General features: G+C 42.5%; 1 protein-coding gene across 1 annotated transcript in view; it reads left to right on the top strand.

Moving 5' to 3' along the window:
- Positions 1-17,176, top strand: part of USP34 (ubiquitin specific peptidase 34) — a 1,418,841-nt gene that overhangs the window by 394,611 nt on the left and 1,007,054 nt on the right. The window contains 1 exon segment of the mRNA XM_030196176.1: positions 15,696-15,825. Within this exon segment, the coding sequence (XP_030052036.1) occupies positions 15,696-15,825 (130 nt within the window).

Consider the following 17,176-nt stretch of genomic DNA (forward strand, 5'->3'; position numbering starts at 1 on the left):
GGAAATTATAGACCGGTGAGTCTGACGTCGGTGCTGGGCAAAATGGTAGACGCTATTATTAAGAATAAAATAACAGAGCACATACAAAAACATGGGCTCATGAGAGAAAGTCAGCACAGATTTAGTGAAGGGAGATCTTGCCTCCCCAATCTACTGCATTTTTTTGAGGGGGTGAACAAACGTGGACAACGGGGAGCCGGTGGATATTGTGTATCTGGATTTTCAGAAGGCGTTTGACAAAGTGCCTCATGAAAGACTCCAGAGGAAACTGGAGAGTCATGGGATCGGAGGTAGGGTATTATTGTGGATTAAGAACTGGTTGAAAGGAAGCAGAGAGTAGGGTTAAATGGTCAGTATTCTCAATGGAGAAGGGTAGTTAGTTGGGTCCCTCAGGGGTGTGTGCTAGGACCACTGTTTTTTTTAACATATTTATAAATGACCTAGAGATGGGAGTAACTAGTGAGGTAATTAAATTCGCAGATGACACAAAGTTATTCAGGGTCGTCAAGTCGCAGGAGGAGTGTGAAAGATTACAGGAGGACCTTGCGAGACTAGGAGATTGGTCGTCCAAGTGGCAGATGAAGTTCAATGTTGACAACTGCAAAGTGATGCACGTGGGAAAGAGGAACCCGAATTACAGCTATGTCATGCAAGGTTCCGCGTTAGGAGTACAGACCTAGAAGGGGATCTGGGAGTCATCGTGGATAAGACATTGAAAACTTCTGCTCAGTGTTCTGCGGCGGCTAAAAAAGCCCACAGAATGTTGAGTATTATTAGGAAAGGGATGGAAAACAAACACGAGGATGATATAATGCCGTTGTATCGCTCCATGGTGAGACCGTACCTCGAGTATTGTGTTCAGTTCTGGTCGCCGCACCGCAAGAAAGATATAAAGGAATTGGAGAAGGTGCAGAGAAGGGCGACGAAAATGGTAAAAGGGATGGGAGGACTTCCCTATGAGGAAAGGCTAAGACAGGGCTCTTCAGCTTGGAGAAGAGGCGGCTGAGGGGTGATATGATAGAAGTCTACAAGATGAGTGGAATGGAGCAGACAGACGCGAAGCGTTTGTTTACACTTTCTAACAATAATAGAACCAGGGGACATAAGATGAAGCTAGAATGTGGTAGATTTAAAACAAATAGGAGACAGTTTTTCTTTACTCAGTGCGTAGTTAGACTCTGGAACTCGTTGATAGAGAATGTAGTGATAGCAGTTGGCCTTGCTTAGTTTAAAGGGGGTTTGGACAGATTCCTGAAGGAAAAGTCCATTGAACATTATTAATTTAAATTTTTGTTTTGTTTTTGGGTTTTTGCCGGGTTCTTGAGGCCTGGATTGGCCACTGTCGGAGACAGGATGCTGGGCTTGATGGACCCTTGGTCTTTTCCCAGTATGGCAGTGCTTATGTTCTTATGCTCCACCTACACATAACTGCACAAGGAGCATATGCTATAGCACTTGCACATGTCACATAGAATAGTGCACATTGCAGTTTTGTGTTTGTGACACTTTTCTGTGTACTTACGTGTGCTTTGTGTGTGTAACTGCACACACTCTGTTACAGAATTGCTTTTAAACAGGGTCAATCTATAAAGAATGCACTAACATTCACTTATTACACATGTAAATAACTAGAATACTGGCATATATGTGTGTACATATTGGCATAAAAGCCAAAAATCAGCCTAAATGATATTCTGTGAATACTTCTTTCATAGTATGTATTTTTATAGGTAGGCATACATGTGGGCAGAGCATGGGCAGGACTACGTATGTAATCTATAGAATACTATACGTTGTGTGTGTATCTTGGGCATTTAGGTTCAAGCACTCAGACTAGATCTATGGCTGGCATAAGTGTATGCATGTAAATTATAGGCACTTATATACCAGCTACCCTAATATTCTATAAAGGAAAGTAAGTACAGTGCACTCCATTTAAGTGCACGTCGGATAAGCGCATGCTCTGTTTAACTGCATACCATACTTCGGTCCCGTTTTTGGCGCCATCAATTTCTATGGGGACAAACTTCGGTTTAGCGCACCACTGAAGTGCAAGATGCGCTTATATGTATGGTTTAAGACCGCTCCTCTGCAGGAAAGCTAAAAGCCCACCTTTTTGATGCTTTTAACTCCTAACTCTTACTCACTTGTTCAGAACCCTTATTTTGTCACCCTCACTTTAATATTCCCTTATCTCTTTTGTCCTGTTTGTCCTAATTAGACTGTAAGCTCTGTCAAGCAGGGACTGTCTCTTCATGTTCAAGTGTACAGCGCTGCGTATGTCTAGTAGCGCTATAGAAATGATAAGTAGTAGTAGTAGAAAGACTCCACATACATAGTAACATAGTAGATGACGGCAGAAAAAGACCTGCATAGTCCATCTAGTCTGCCCAAGATAAACTCATATCTTGAATTTGTACCTGTCTTTTTCAGGGCACAGACCGTATAAGTCTGCCCAGCAGTATTTCCCGCCTCCCAACCACCAGTCCCATCTCCCATCACCGGCTCTGGTACAGACCGTATAAGTCTGCCCTCCCCTATCCTAGCCTCCCAACCACCAACCCCTCTTCCCCCCACCTGCTCCGCCACCCAATTTCAGCTAAGCTTCTTAGGATCCATTCCTGCTGCACAGGATTCCTTTATGCATATCCCACGCATGTTTGAATTCCGTTACTGTTTTCATCTCCACCACCTCCCGCGGGAGGGCATTCCAAGCATCCACCACCCTCTCCGTGAAAAAATACTTCCTGACATCTTTTTTGAGTCTGCCCCCCTTCAATCTCATTTCATGTCCTCTCGTTCTACTGCCTTCCCATCTCCAGAAAAGATTTTTTTGCGGAGTAATACCTTTCAAGTATTTGAACGTCTGTATCATATCACCCCTGTTCCTCCTTTCCTCCAGGGTATACTTGTTCAGGTCAGCAAGTCTTTGGTCATATCTCTTGGAACGCAAATCCCATACCATTCTCGTAGCTTTTCTTTGCACCGCTTCCATTTTTTTAACATCCTTCGCAAGGTACGGCCTCCAAAACTGAACACAATACTCCAGGTGGGGCCTCACCAACGACTTGTACAGGGGCATCAACACTTCCTTTCTTCTGCTGATCACACCTCTCTCTATACAGCCTAGTAACCTTCTCGCTACGGCCACCGCCTTGTCACACTGTTTCGTCGCCTTCAGATCCTCGGATACTATCACCCCAAGATCCCTCTCCCCCTCAGTACCTATCAGACTCTCCCCGCCTAACACATACGTCTCTCGTGGGTTTCTACTCCCTAAATGCATCACTTTGCATTTCTTCGCATTGAATTTTAATTGCCAAACCTCAGACCATTCTTCTAGCTTCCTCAGATCCCTTTTCATGCTTTCCACTCCCTCCCGGGTGTCCACTCTGTTGCAAATCTTAGTATCATCCGCAAATAGGCAAACTTTACCTTCTAACCCTTCGGCAATGTCACTCACAAATATATTGAACAGAATCGGCCCCAGCACCGATCCCTGAGGCACTCCGCTACTCACCTTTCCCTCCTCCGAGCGAACTCCATTTACCACCACCCTCTGTCGTCTGTCCGTCAACCAGTTCCTAATCCAGTTCACCACTTCGGGACCTATCTTCAGCCCATCTAGTTTATTTAAGAGCCTCCTGTGAGGAACCGTGTCAAAAGCTTTGCTAAAATCTAAGTAGATTACGTCTATAGCACGTCGATGATTCAATTCTCCAGTTACCCAATGAAAGAATTCAATGAGATTCATTTGGTACGATTTCCCTCTGGTAAAACCATGTTGTCTTGGATCTTGCAGCTTGTTGGCTTCTAGGAAATTCACTATCCTTTCCTTCAGCATAGCTTCCATTACTTTTCCAATAACCGAAGTGAGGCTTACCGGCCTGTAGTTTCCAGCTTCTTCCCTATCACCACTTTTGTGAAGAGGTACCACCTCCGCCGTTCTCCAGTCCCTTGGAACCTCTCCAGTCTCCAAGGATTTATTAAACAAATCTTTAAGAGGACCCGCCAGGACCTCTCTGAGCTCCCTCAGTATTCTGGGGTGGATCCCGTCCGGTCCCATGGCTTTGTCCACCTTTAGCTTTCCAAGTTGTTGATACACAGTCTCTTCCGTGAACGGTGCTATATCCATTCCATTGTCAGGTGTACTTTTGCCAGTCCCTCGCGGTCCTTCTCCAGGATTTTCTTCAGTGAAAACCGAACAAAAGTATCTATTTAGTAAATTGGCTTTTTCTTCATCATTATCTACATAGCGGTTCGCTCTAACATAAACACACGCACTGAATACGGAAGCCGATTGGTACGTGACAGGGGGCAATAAATTTGAAATCTTATTGGTTAAGTGCCACAGGCAGAATAAGCGAAAGAAAGTTGTTAAGAGTGTATATTGGAGTTGTTGTCATCGTGCGACTGTAAGACTTTAACACTGGCTGAACGAATAGAAGTTCTTAAAAAATTAGAAAAGAAAGTGAAGCATCTATTGCTAAAGAATATGGTGTCAATCCCAGTCAAATTTCACGTATCGTGAAGCAGAAAGATCAGCTTCTGGAAGACTGGCAATACAATATAAATCCACACAGGAAACGTAAATGGGCGGGAAAAGCTGAGGATATAGAAGATGCTCTTCGGTGGTTTTCTCAAGTCAGGAGCAGACAGTTTCCTGTCAGTGGTCCACTGCTTATGGAGAAAGCTAATCAGCTAGCTGAAAGTCTTGGACTAACTGAATTCAAAGCCACTGTTGGATGGTTGGAAAGATGGAAGGAGAGGAACGACATAAAATTCAAGAAATGGCATGGTGAAAAACAAGACGGTGATGACTTTGGTGCTGAAAATTGGGTTGTTTCTGTTATTCCTACCATCTTGAACGAGTTTGCACCACGTGACATTTTCAATGCTGACGAAAATGGTCTCTACTGGCGAGCGATTCCTGATGGAACCCTTGCATTCAGGGGGTCGGGGGCAAGATGGTGTCTTGAGCAGAAGCAAATACCTGAGCTCTTGAACCGTTGTGAATTGTCAGCAGGAGCGGTCTTTTCTTTCCCTGTTTACATGGGGAAAAGAAAAGGAAAACCCAGGGGGCAGGCCTCCTTAACCCCTGGAGGGAACCCCGTACTTCACCAGACTACATTGACGATGTTTGCAGCTCAGGTACCGGGAACTCCGACGCCCACTGTGAACGGTCACTCCCTCCCCTTATCGGAGAGAGAAGCCCACAGCATAGAGGAGGTCTCTTTGAGCTCTCCCTCGAGCACGACACCTCCCAGACCGGGTGGCAGTTTTTTTACAAGCAGTGGAGCAGACAAAAGAACAACCCGAAGTGGTGAATAGTTCTTTGATGCCCCTTCTACTTCTACCCCAGAGTTAACATCGAGTAAAGGACGGGAATTCCCATCTCTTTCAAACCCTGGGCCTACTACCTCTAGCTGGATGAGAAGTGAAAAACCGAACGTGGTGACATTGGACACCCTATGGGACAAAAAACTTCCGAAGCTAGAAGGCGATTAAGCTTTGCAAACTTTTGCAGGGGCAGTAAAAAAAAAAAAGAGAGATTGTGAACAGAAAATTAGAATACCTGGATAATAAAGCTAGAAAATTAAACTTAAGATTGCTTAATTTCCTGAAATCTCCTATCTTGTTAGCTATTGATATGCTAAAGAAATACTTCAGAGAAATTTTGGCTATCCCGAAAGAAGCATATCCTCCAATTACCAGACCTCAATACATTACAGGAAAAGGAACTTTAACACAATCTCAACCGGGACTGAATTTAACTGAATTTCTTGAAAGTTCCCTGGAAGTAATAACGGAGCGTACTACTCTTCTGGTATCATTTGTGTTTGAAACAGACAGATATAATGTATTTTGTTTATATTTTAAACATATGAAAGCACTGTTCCTCGGAGCCAGTATACAAATATTTCCAGAGTTAAATAGAGAGACTTTGAAATGAAGATGGGAGTTTCTGGGTTTAAAGCAGAAGACTCTTACTTTGAAAGGAACTTTCCTATTGAAATTTCCCTGCAGATGCTTTCTTTCCTTTGACTCTGTTAATTACGTGTTTACTGACCCGAAGAAAATGCATGACTTTATAGTTTCCAAGGAAGAAGAGAACCGATCTAACCAGAACAATCCTGTAGGCTAATGCTGTTAAATTCGATTGTGGGTTTAGTAGTTCTCCTGCTCTAATGTTAAAGTATTTCCTATTTTTATTTTTTTTTCATTGTGTCTTGTCCCACTTTATTTTATTGTGGACTAACTAAATGGAAGTGTTTACCTCAGGAGGTTATCTCCTAGATTTATTTTTTCCTTTATGTTGTAATTCAGTTACTGTGATTGCAGTCATGTTATGTGATTGTTAATTTGGAAAATTATAAATAAAGATATAAAAAAAAGAGCACTTGCATTTAAACAAGCCGAAACTACTGGAAGTAAAACGTCGAAGGGCCGACTGACGATCCTCCTTTGCTGCAAGATGGATGGGAGTGAGAAGTTGGAATCACTCGTCATTGGAAAGAGCAAACACCTTGTTGCTTCAAGAATGTTAAGTGACTTCCTGTGTCATACGAGGCTAACACAAATTCATGGATGACTGGGGAAAATTTGGAAGCAGTGGCTAAAGAAGTTAGACACTAGAATGCGGGCACAAAAGCGTCAGATTTTGTTGCTTTGTGATAATTGTGCTGCACACAGAGATGATGTCAGGCTGTCTAACGTCAAGGTGGTCTTCCTGCCACCAAGCACTACCTCTCTGATCCAACCTATGGATCAGGTCATAATAGCCAATTTCAAACAACATTATCGGGCTCTTGTGCTACGTTGTCTGATGATCGTTATGGATGACCATACTGGCAAGGATAAACGTGCTGTTGAACTGGCTCGTAATCTATCACTGTTGGATTCCCTACATATGCAGAAAGAAGCCTGGAATCATGTTACACAGGCAACCATTGTGAACTGCTACAAGCAGGCAAGCTTTGTTAAGGATGTGGAGAGGGACGAAACATATGCAGCTGTTTCAAACGCGTCAGACAAACAGGCTATTGACATCCCAGCCGGTGTTATTGAAAAGGAGTTTCATCACTATGTAGCTGTTGATTACGATCTACAAACAGCTGATGACAGCACTGATGTCGAGATATGCGCCTACACACAGGCAACAACGGCTGATGATGATACAGAGGATGAAATGAGCAGCAAGGCATATGCTGGCGAAATTCAACAACCTCCTCTTGTCACTTTTGCAAGAGCGCTAGAGAGTCTCAACACCGTGCGGGCCTATCTGGAGGCCACTGGATGTCAGTGCTATGACAGTTTTTACCGTCTGGCAGACGTAGTCTATGGAACTCACAGACCCAATTGTGTACAGAGGACTATGACTGATTACTTCAAGTAAGCCTAACGTCAGTTAACGGAGACTGTATACTGTACGTATAATAAACAGTACTGTACATATGTTTATCAGATGTCAAGCTTCTTTGGGTCACAACGGTTAAGTGCACACTCTGGTTAACTACATGTATTTCTTTGGTCCCAGACCCTTGCACTTAAGCGGATTGTACTGTACTTACTTTATGAATGTAGTTGCAAAAACTACAGAAAGGCGGTATATCAAGTCTCATTCATTTTCTCTTTCCCTTTATAGCTTAGGTACTACTTAGAATAGGTGCTATTATAGAATTGACCCCAAAACATCCATTTTCTTTACTTTAATTTTTTTTATTGAACAATAAAATACACCAAGAAAAACTACCAAAGCAGTTTAATAATTGTTTTAATGATTTAAATATTTTTTATTCAGCCATCAATAATATTTTCAACATACAAAGTTGCAAATAATCAAACATGTTTTTCACAACTACTAGCTATGATTTGCATGACCGATTTTCATTACAGAACATTCCCCCTTACGTCCCATCCCACGCCCCCATCCTTTCCCATTGGTATAGAGTGCACCAATATTCGCATTATTTGTTTTATTTTTTATAATGTTTTATGCTCTTAAATTTATTTTTGTTTTTATTCTGTTATAGTATTTGTGACATTTGAGATGCTTCATTTCAATAAAGATGTTTACTACCATTGTTTTGCTGGAAGGTCTTCTTTTGGTCCACCCCTGCTCCTTTATATTACTGTCTAGGTGCAGCAGAACATTTCTGTGACTGATACAATTGGTGATTCAGTGCCTAGAACCTGACCACACAGCTTCTGTCATTCACCTTTGTTCTAAAATGCAGAAGAGGACATAGAAAAGTAGAGATTCAATGCAAGAAAATTTTTGGTGCTTCTAAGTCTGGTCCAATGGCATTGAAGCCATCGGTCCCTATAGCTGGTGGAGCTGCACCAAACACAGTTGGCACACTGGCATTGAGGAAGTCTTCCCCTGCCTCGAAATTGGGTGTTGATATGGTCCTTTTGGACCGACCTGCTTTGGACCTGACAGTGCAGACTTATTGGGGTTTGACATTGTCCTCATCGGCACCGAGGAGCCCCGATGATGTGCATTGAGCAAAGGCGAAGAAGCACTGATATCGATCACCCTTGAAAAGAGATGCCAGGAGTTCCCAGATCATTGGCGCCACCGATACCCGAGAAGAGTCAGTGCTAAGAGGATTGCTCCTCCTCTGTGGAGTTTGTGTCGATGTGCTAGAATCAGTCTTTCGATTTGTCCCCGACATCTTCGCAAGCTGTCGGTGATCTGACAGCAGTTCTGTCTTTACCAACGCCTACCCCCCAAGGAACGGTGTAGAGGCCTCGAGAGCGTGACTGCCCACCATGGCTCTGCCCCACCTGATCCTCAAGACCCATGTCTTGTCTGTCACCAGTGTGTCAGCTTTGGAAGAGGTGGTTGTCCTTGGGAAAGGAAGCACCCCCAGGGGTCTAGGATATGAGCTATTCCTCGACACTCTGGCCTATAGTTCAGACTAAAGCTGTACCAAATAGCATACTTTACTATTTGGCCGAATACTAATAATGAAAAATATTATTCGGCTGAATATGAATACTGAATACGAATAATGGGCATTGAGCTTTAACATAACAAGTAATAAAAGAAGCAACATGAAATCAGAAATCAAGTGTTTGTTTCAGTAGGATTTAGCATAGTAGAGCCCAGGACTTTTTGTATTCGATTGAATCCCTATTCGACCAAATGTGAAAATGTATTGGGGCACTATCTTGGATGAATTAAATCGAATATGAATATTCGGTACAGCCCTAGTTCAGAGAGCAGTCTATTCATCTGAGGCAGCCAGAGACTCAGCCTCCTCAGGAGAAATTCTTGCTGTTTCTGATTGTCCATTCCTAAGTGTCCTGAAGTTGAATTGGAGGAGGTCTCGGAGGATGGTGCCCTTGGTCTACCATCAGATCCTTCCCCACCTCAGGAAAGGAGGAAGTCCCCACCAGCGGAATTCTTCTTCCTCAATTATTTGAGGGAAACGGCTAAGGGGCGTTCCATTGGATTGGAAGTCGAGGAAAACTCGGCTGAGATTTTGGGCATTCTTTACTCTGAGGATCCCCTAAGTAGTCTATAATAATACTTGTGCATAGCATCCTGCGGCAGGTGCAGATGAGGAATTGGGAGACTCCTGTCTCTCTGTGCAGGCCAGTTCCATAAAAGTTAAACTCTATGTATAGAGTCTAGAAGCTCCAGGATTTGAGAAGCAAGAGCTTCCATACCACTCTATAGTAGTCGAATCATCTCTCAAGACAGCTAAGCATTCAAGAACCTGTGTGTTGGCCCCCCTGGGGCAAGGTGCTAGAACCTTAGAATCTTTTGGGAGAAAGGTTTACTAGGCCTCTATGCTAGTATCCCACATACAGTCCTGCCAGCTCTACATGAGCATTAACTTGTGGAACTTGGTGTGCAGTGTGGTGCAGTTCGCAGTCTCTCTATCCTCAGATAGGGCTGCAGAACTCTCTATGTTAGTAGCCAAGCAGGAGTGTCAAAAGCACTGGACCTTGGCAGACTGGGCGTCTAAATGGCAGATGATGTTTAAAGTGAGCAAGTGTTGGGTGTCTAAATGGCAGATGATGTTTAATGTGAGCAAGTGCAAAGTGATGCTTGTGGAAAAAAGGAAACCAAATTATAGCTACGTAATGCAAGGTTCCACGTTAGGAGTCGCCAACCAGAAAGGGACTAGGTGTCGTTGTTGATGATACATTGAAACCTTCTGCTCAGTGTGCTGTGGCGTCTAAGAAAGCAAATAGAATGCTAGGTGGTGTTAGGAAAGGAATGGAAAACAAAAATGAGGACGTTATAATGCCTTTGAATCGGTCCATGTTGTGACCGCACCTCGATTATTGTGTTCAATTCTGGTCATTGCATCTCAAAAAAGATATAGTGGAATTAGAAAAGGTGCAGAGAAGGGCGACAAAATGATAAAGGGGATGGGATGACTTCCCTATGAGGAAAGGCTAAAGGGGCTAGGGCTTTAGCTTGGAGAAGAGGTAGCTGAGGGGAGATATAACAGAGGTCTATAAAATAATGAGTGCAGTTGAACGGGTAGACATGAAGTGTCTGTTTACTCTCCAAAAATGCTAGGACTAGGGGGCATGCGATGAAGCTACAAAGTAGTAAATTTAAAACAAATCGGAGAAAATGTTTCTTCACTCAACGTGTAATTAAACTCTGGAATTCATTGCCAGAGAATGTGGTAAATGCGGTTAGCTTAGTAGATTTTTAAAAAGGTTTGGACAGCTTCCTAAAGGAAAGTCCATAAGACCATTATTAAAATGGACTTGGGGAAATTTACTGCTTATTTCTGGGATAAGCAGTATAAAATGTTTTGTACTTTTTTGGGATCTTTCCAGGTATTTGTGACCTGGATTGGCCACTGTTGGAAACGGGATGCTAGGCCTGATGGACCTTTGGTTTGTCCCTGTATGGCAATACTTATGTACTTATGTAAGATGGATATAGGAACTATGCATTAATGCCAGAGGCCCCCACGCCCCACAATGGTGCAAGGAAAATATGGCATAAACTGTTAATACAGTTAACTACAAAGAACAATGTTGCACAACGTATATGAGCGCTATATGTGTATAAGTGGTGGTATAGAGAAACATATGCTGAATAGCCTTATCTGTCTTAAGAATCTCCTCGATGTTCACTGGTTAGTCTGAAACAAAAATCTCATGCAGCTCCAGTAGTATCAAAGGATTGCCAAGCACCATTGAACTGCACCTTCAATACCGCCGAATAAAGCATCATGAACCTGATGCTTTTCTCATGCAGCTGGTGGCATAGCGGTGTAAACTGCTTCTGTTGCTCCTGCAGAGAGGATGAGTAGAATTGAAAAATTCTTATTGTGTGACCAGTGTGTTTTTTCTAGCGAAAAAGGTGCCGGTACTCAAATGCCAGGCTACCCTTCAGGGGTGTGGTGATCACTGAGGGACCCACCCCACAATAGCCAGGCCCCCTGCAACCCATCACAGAATCTATGACAAGGCAGAATTGGTGTGTAGAGCCTGAGCTCTTTCATTAACATTTAGGGACCATGGGTCAATTTTAGTAGACAATAGAAAAGGTGGCGGTACTCAGTACCTCCAAGTACCCCCTTAAAAAAAGCCCTGTGTGTGACCCTCATACTGTATTGTATCCTTTTTCCGTCTGTACCCACATAAAATCTTCACTTTGTGAATATTATTATGGATCTTCACTACTACTGCACATGGTGTCTGTTGGCCATCTTGTATCTGGCCCATGCGGTGAGCGCGTTCTAAACACAAAGGTCCCGCATGGTCTGACAGCACAAACTCAGTGGTCAGGCAGCGCTCCAGCACCACTGACAAAACCTGTTCTTTGAATTCTGGTAAACTGATGATCCTTAGATTAGCTCGATGTGAATGATTTTCCAGATTAGCTACCTTTGCAGACAGTTCATGCATTGTAGTTTGTAGTTTTTCTATAGTTTCCATAGTGGGGGGAGAAGCATCCTCCAAAGCTGAAACCCATTGCTCCAGCTCTCCGGTTCACCTGTTTGCGTTAGCTAGGAGGGTTCTAAAGGTGGGAAGTTGATCCGAGAGTCGATCTAACTTTGGTTTAAGCGCTTTTTCTTTCACCACCGTCAGCTGTGATAATTGTTCAGATGAAAAGGGTGGCTCTCCCTTCAATGACTTTCCTTCCTTTTTGCCATCTGCTGCTTGGGGCTTTTCTTTCTGCCATCTTGCTCCTTTGCCTATCATGCCACCTGGTAGTGTCTCTAAATATTTGTCCATCAGAGTTTCCAGTCAGGCTAAAATGTGGTGGCATAGGCTTTTTGTAAGGTTAAAAGGGTATGGGACCCTCGGAGAGCATGAAATCGTGTCTCACCCTCTGTGCATCACATGCTCTCTCATGTATCAATACCTTTAAAATATTTAAACATCTGTATCATATCTTCTTTGTCTTTCCTCTCCTCTAGTGCATATATATTTAGGTCTTATGTTTTCTTTTCTTAATCTTCTGGTACGGACTCAGTAACTGTTGGGGTAGTCCAGACTAATAAGTAAGAAAAAAAAAAGAGATAAAGTCAAGAAATGGACATGACAGAATAAGCCTATGTGGGGAGGGCTGAGATTAATATACCTATAAAAGAGAACCCTTGTACCTAGGCTCGTTAGAGTTGGGCAGAGAGTTGGGAAGCTGAGTGTTCTCCTAGTTCTTACTTCTAATCTTTCTGTTTTTGTCTTGCTAGTTGCGCTTTGCTTGTTTTTTTTTGCTTCTGATTGCCGACTACTGAATTATGAGAAAATAAAGCACATTGATATTGAAGCTGCAAGCAGTTGTGAGTGATTTTCTTCTGTCAGGAGCCCTCCACTTGGGCGGAAGGGTGATTCCCCTCAGTGAGAGTCCAGGAGGAGCTGGCCCCCTTTGAGACATAGCTCATTACCAATGACTTGTATAAGGGCGTTATCATGGCCTCCTTGTCATATTGTTTTGCAACCTTGAGATCCACAAATACTATCATCTTAAGGTGTCTCTCCTGGTTCATGCACATCAGCTTCTTGCCTCCTATGGCATACAGCTCTTTTCTATTTCTGCACTTCAAATTCATCAGTCTACACTTCTTCATGTTTAAAGTTTTATTGCCAAGCATTAGATTGTGCTTCAAGTTTTTAAGAACATAAGCATTGCCATAATGGGACAGACAGAAGATCCATCAAGCCCAGTATCCTGTTTCCAACTGTGGCCAATCCAGGTCACGAGTACCTGACAAGATCCCAAAACAGTAAAATGGATTTTAAGCTGCATATTCTAGAATTAAGCATTGGATTTTCCCAAGTCCATTTTAATAATGGCTTATGAACTTTTCTTTTAGGAAATTATCCAAACATTTTTTAAACCCTGCTAAGCTAATTGCTTTTACCTCATTCTCTGGAAACGAATTCCAGAGCTTAATTACATGTTGAGTGAAGAAATATTTTCTCTGGATTGTTAAATTTACTACTTAGTAGCTTCATTGAGTGCCCCCTAGTAAACAAGCTATTTATGTCTACTTGTTCAGCTCCACTCAGTATTTTATAGACCTCTATCATATCTCCCTTCAACTGTCTCTTCTCCAAGCTGAGTAGCCCTAGCTGCTTTAGCCTTTCCACATAGGGAAGTCATTCCATCCCCTTTATCATTTTTTTTTTTTTTTGCTCCTTCTGGGGTGTCCACTCTGTTGCAAATCTTCATCTCATCTGCAAAATGACAAAATGTCCTCCTAACCTTTTGCAAGTTACTATTAGTAATCTGTAACCAGCTAGTACAATTGTTTACAGCAGTGCTTCCCAAGTCCAGTCGTGGAGTACCCCTTGCCAGTCAGGTTTTCAGGATATCCACAATGAATATGTATGAACTTGATTTGCATACACTGCCTTCATTATACACAAATCTGTTTCATGCATACTCATTTGTGGGTATCCTGAGAATTTGTGAGAGAAGAGGACATTTCTCTGGGTAAGTGACATTATTTTGCTCTGTGATTGATAAAAAGTTTGAATTTTCTGCCGCAGCATTAACAGACTCTGGAAGGCACAGCAGGGCTTAGCTCAGTCCTCGTTCCCAACCCCCCTTCCCCAGCTCCCACCCGTAGCTCAACTCTTCATTTATAGTCAGGAGAGAGTATCCATTAGAGTTTTAATTACATTTAATTAATTTCTGAGAAGCAAACACTATTATATATTATTTATGTATTGTGATTTATTAACCACCTTTATGAAGAGATTCACCCAAGGCAGTGGTACAGCAGATGCAGTTTTTCATAAAACATATAATTAACCAAGAATAATAATAAATACAATAAATGAGGTAAACTTGAAAACAGTAAATTGAAACTTAATAATAGAACTACCGTGAGACAGTATCAGAAATACACACACTTAACAGCACTGGAATTCAAGTACCAGAGATCTAATACAATGTTAGCATAATACTAATACACTTAATAAGCGTGCATTAGAACATTCAACTAATATAGATATGATGCTAAAGATTTTCTACAATGTGGCAGGTTAGATACAGATACCGTATAATCTTGTCTCTTTATACTCATCTGATATCCTTAGTACTTTAAGGAGTTTTAATTAAATAACTCTATAATACTGAGATACAGACAGCAGTCCAAAGTAAGATTGGTGCTATGCAGTGTTTTGCACTGTTACATGAATGATGATCTCCAAGTTGGTGAGAAGTTATATCTGTGCGTTTGATGCAAAGAGCTAGCAGAGAATGAGTCTATTTTCTTGAGGCTGGAGTAGCAGACTTGGAGGAGCTGAGGGAGACAGAGAGGTACATAGAGGAGGCCGACAGGGATGTTGTAAAGAATTCCCACCTCCAGTCTGGCAGTCCCTGTGCTGCCTTGGAGGAGGGAGGTCTTCCAGAAGGAGAGCATCACCCTAGTGAAGCTGGAAGCAATCTTGTATGTAGGACCAGCCTGTCAGGGCATGCTATACCCTCTCTTACCGAGGATGTGTCTCCAGGAGATTTTGCCCAGGAGGGAAGGGCTAGAGTGGCTGTTGTAGTTGGTGACTCGATTATTAGGCATGTAGATAGTTGGGTGGCTGGTGGACCTGAGGATCGTCTGTTCACTTGCCTGTCTAGTGTGAAGGTGGCGGAAGTCATGCATCACCGAGATAGGATTTTAAATAGTACTGCGGAGGAGCCGTCTGTCTTGGTACATGTGGATACTAGTGACCTAGGAAAATGTGGGATAGAAGTTCTGGAAGCCAAATGTAGGCTGATAGGTAGAAAGCTAAAATCTAGAACCTCTAGGCTAGCATTTTCAGAAGTACTTCCCATTCCATGCACAGGGCCCAAGAGACAAACAGAGCTCCGGAGTCTCAATGTGTGGATGAGGTGATGGTGCAGGGAGGAGGGTTTTAGATTTGTAAGGAACTGGGCAACATTCTGGGGAAGGGGGAGCCTATACCAGAATGATGGGCTCCCCCTTAACCAGGATCGGGGGGGGGGAGGGGTTAGGAGGGAGGGGTATTAGGCTGGGAGAGGGATCTGGAGGGTTTTATTTAAAAAAAAATTATGCAGGTCCTACTGAACGTTGGCTGGACCCACTTAAGCTCTGGCATCCTGCCTGCCCACACGTAGCCCCCAATATTCAAATACTGGGGGTAATTCATCTGGCGATGGTCTAGTTGACTGGAACTATACGCATATTTTTTGTTTTAAGATACATTGCATTCTGAAACTTAAAATTATACTTTGTTTGTAGACCCTGTATTTGGCATCAATGCTTATAAAAGCACTGTGGAACAATGCATTAGCAGCAAAGGCTCAACTGTCGAAGCAAAGCTCATTTGCATCGCTGCTCAATACCAACCTTCCTTTGGGAAACAAGAAAGGTGTGTAAAAGTATTATATAATTTGGTAGCCTCTTTGTTTCTGCAAAAATGTTTTTCTAATGTGCTTCTTAATAGTGATACTGGTTTTATAAAAGGGTGTACAAAAATGCAGTATAAAAATTAAGAAGATTTAGGGGCTCATTTTTGAAACTGAAAAACATCAAAAGTAACAGATGGACTTTTTTTTTTTTTTTTGCAAAAATGTCCAAATCACTATTTTAGAAACTAATTTTAAGGCGTTTTTCTATGTAGTTCATCTGCAGTGTGCCCAAATCACAAAGGGGGGGGGGGGGGGTGTGATGCGGGCAGGATTTGGTCATTCCCAAAACTTGGACTTTTTTCCTGCTATAATGTAACAAAACAAAAACGTTCAGGGTTAAAAGATGTTTTGATCTAGACCCATTTCAATCACAACTAAGTCACAGAAAGGTGCCATAAATTACCAAATGACCACTGGAGGGATTAAAGCATAACGCCCCCCCCCCCCTTACTTCCCCAGTGATCACTGACCTCCTTCCACTCCCCCCCCCCCCCAAAGATGTGAAATAGTACGTACCATCCTGTATGACAGCTCCAGATTTAATGACCAGTCCTATTAGAGCAGCAAGCAGGTCCCCTGGAGTAGCCTAGTGGTTGCTGCTTTCACTGTAGAGAAGGGAATCCATGCCCTTATCCCACTCTAACTGGTATACTTGTGGTGGAAAGTGTGAGCCCACCAAAACCCACTAAAAACATACTGTATCCACACACAGGTGATACTTGCAGACATAAGGGCTATTGTAGTGGCGTACAATTGGGGACATTAGGTTTTTGGTGGGTTTAGAGGGCTCACCATAATATAAGGGGGTAACTATGAGATGCATACCTGGGGCCTTTTATGTGAAGTCCACTGCTGTGCTCCACTGCTCTGCTAGGATGTCTGCCAGTCTACTAAGAATGCTGGCACCTCCCTGTATCACAATGGCTGTGCATTTTCCCTTGGATGTTTTTTTTTCGATAATGGTCACAAAAGAAAAATAATTTTGATAGAAAAAGATAGACGTTTCTCTGGTTCGAAAATTACTATGTTCACTACTTGATTTTTGGATGTTTTTAGCAAAATGTCCAAAATCAGATTTAAACATCATATAAAAAATGCCCTTCTTAATGTAGTGTTCTGGTTTAATTTTTGGTCTTGACAGTTTCCTGTTGTTCCAGTTACACTTCCTGCCCATTTAGGGTTATGCCAGCATGAGGCTGTATTTAAACATACTCTGTTTTGCCCCGTTTTTAACATTTCTTGCCATTCTCTCAAATGGGCTGAACAGTCAATATTTTTCACAGTCTCAACCAGAAACCTTTTTTAGTTCAT

This window comes from Microcaecilia unicolor, chromosome 3, assembly GCF_901765095.1.
Source record: "Microcaecilia unicolor chromosome 3, aMicUni1.1, whole genome shotgun sequence".
Classification (NCBI taxonomy): domain Eukaryota; kingdom Metazoa; phylum Chordata; class Amphibia; order Gymnophiona; family Siphonopidae; genus Microcaecilia; species Microcaecilia unicolor.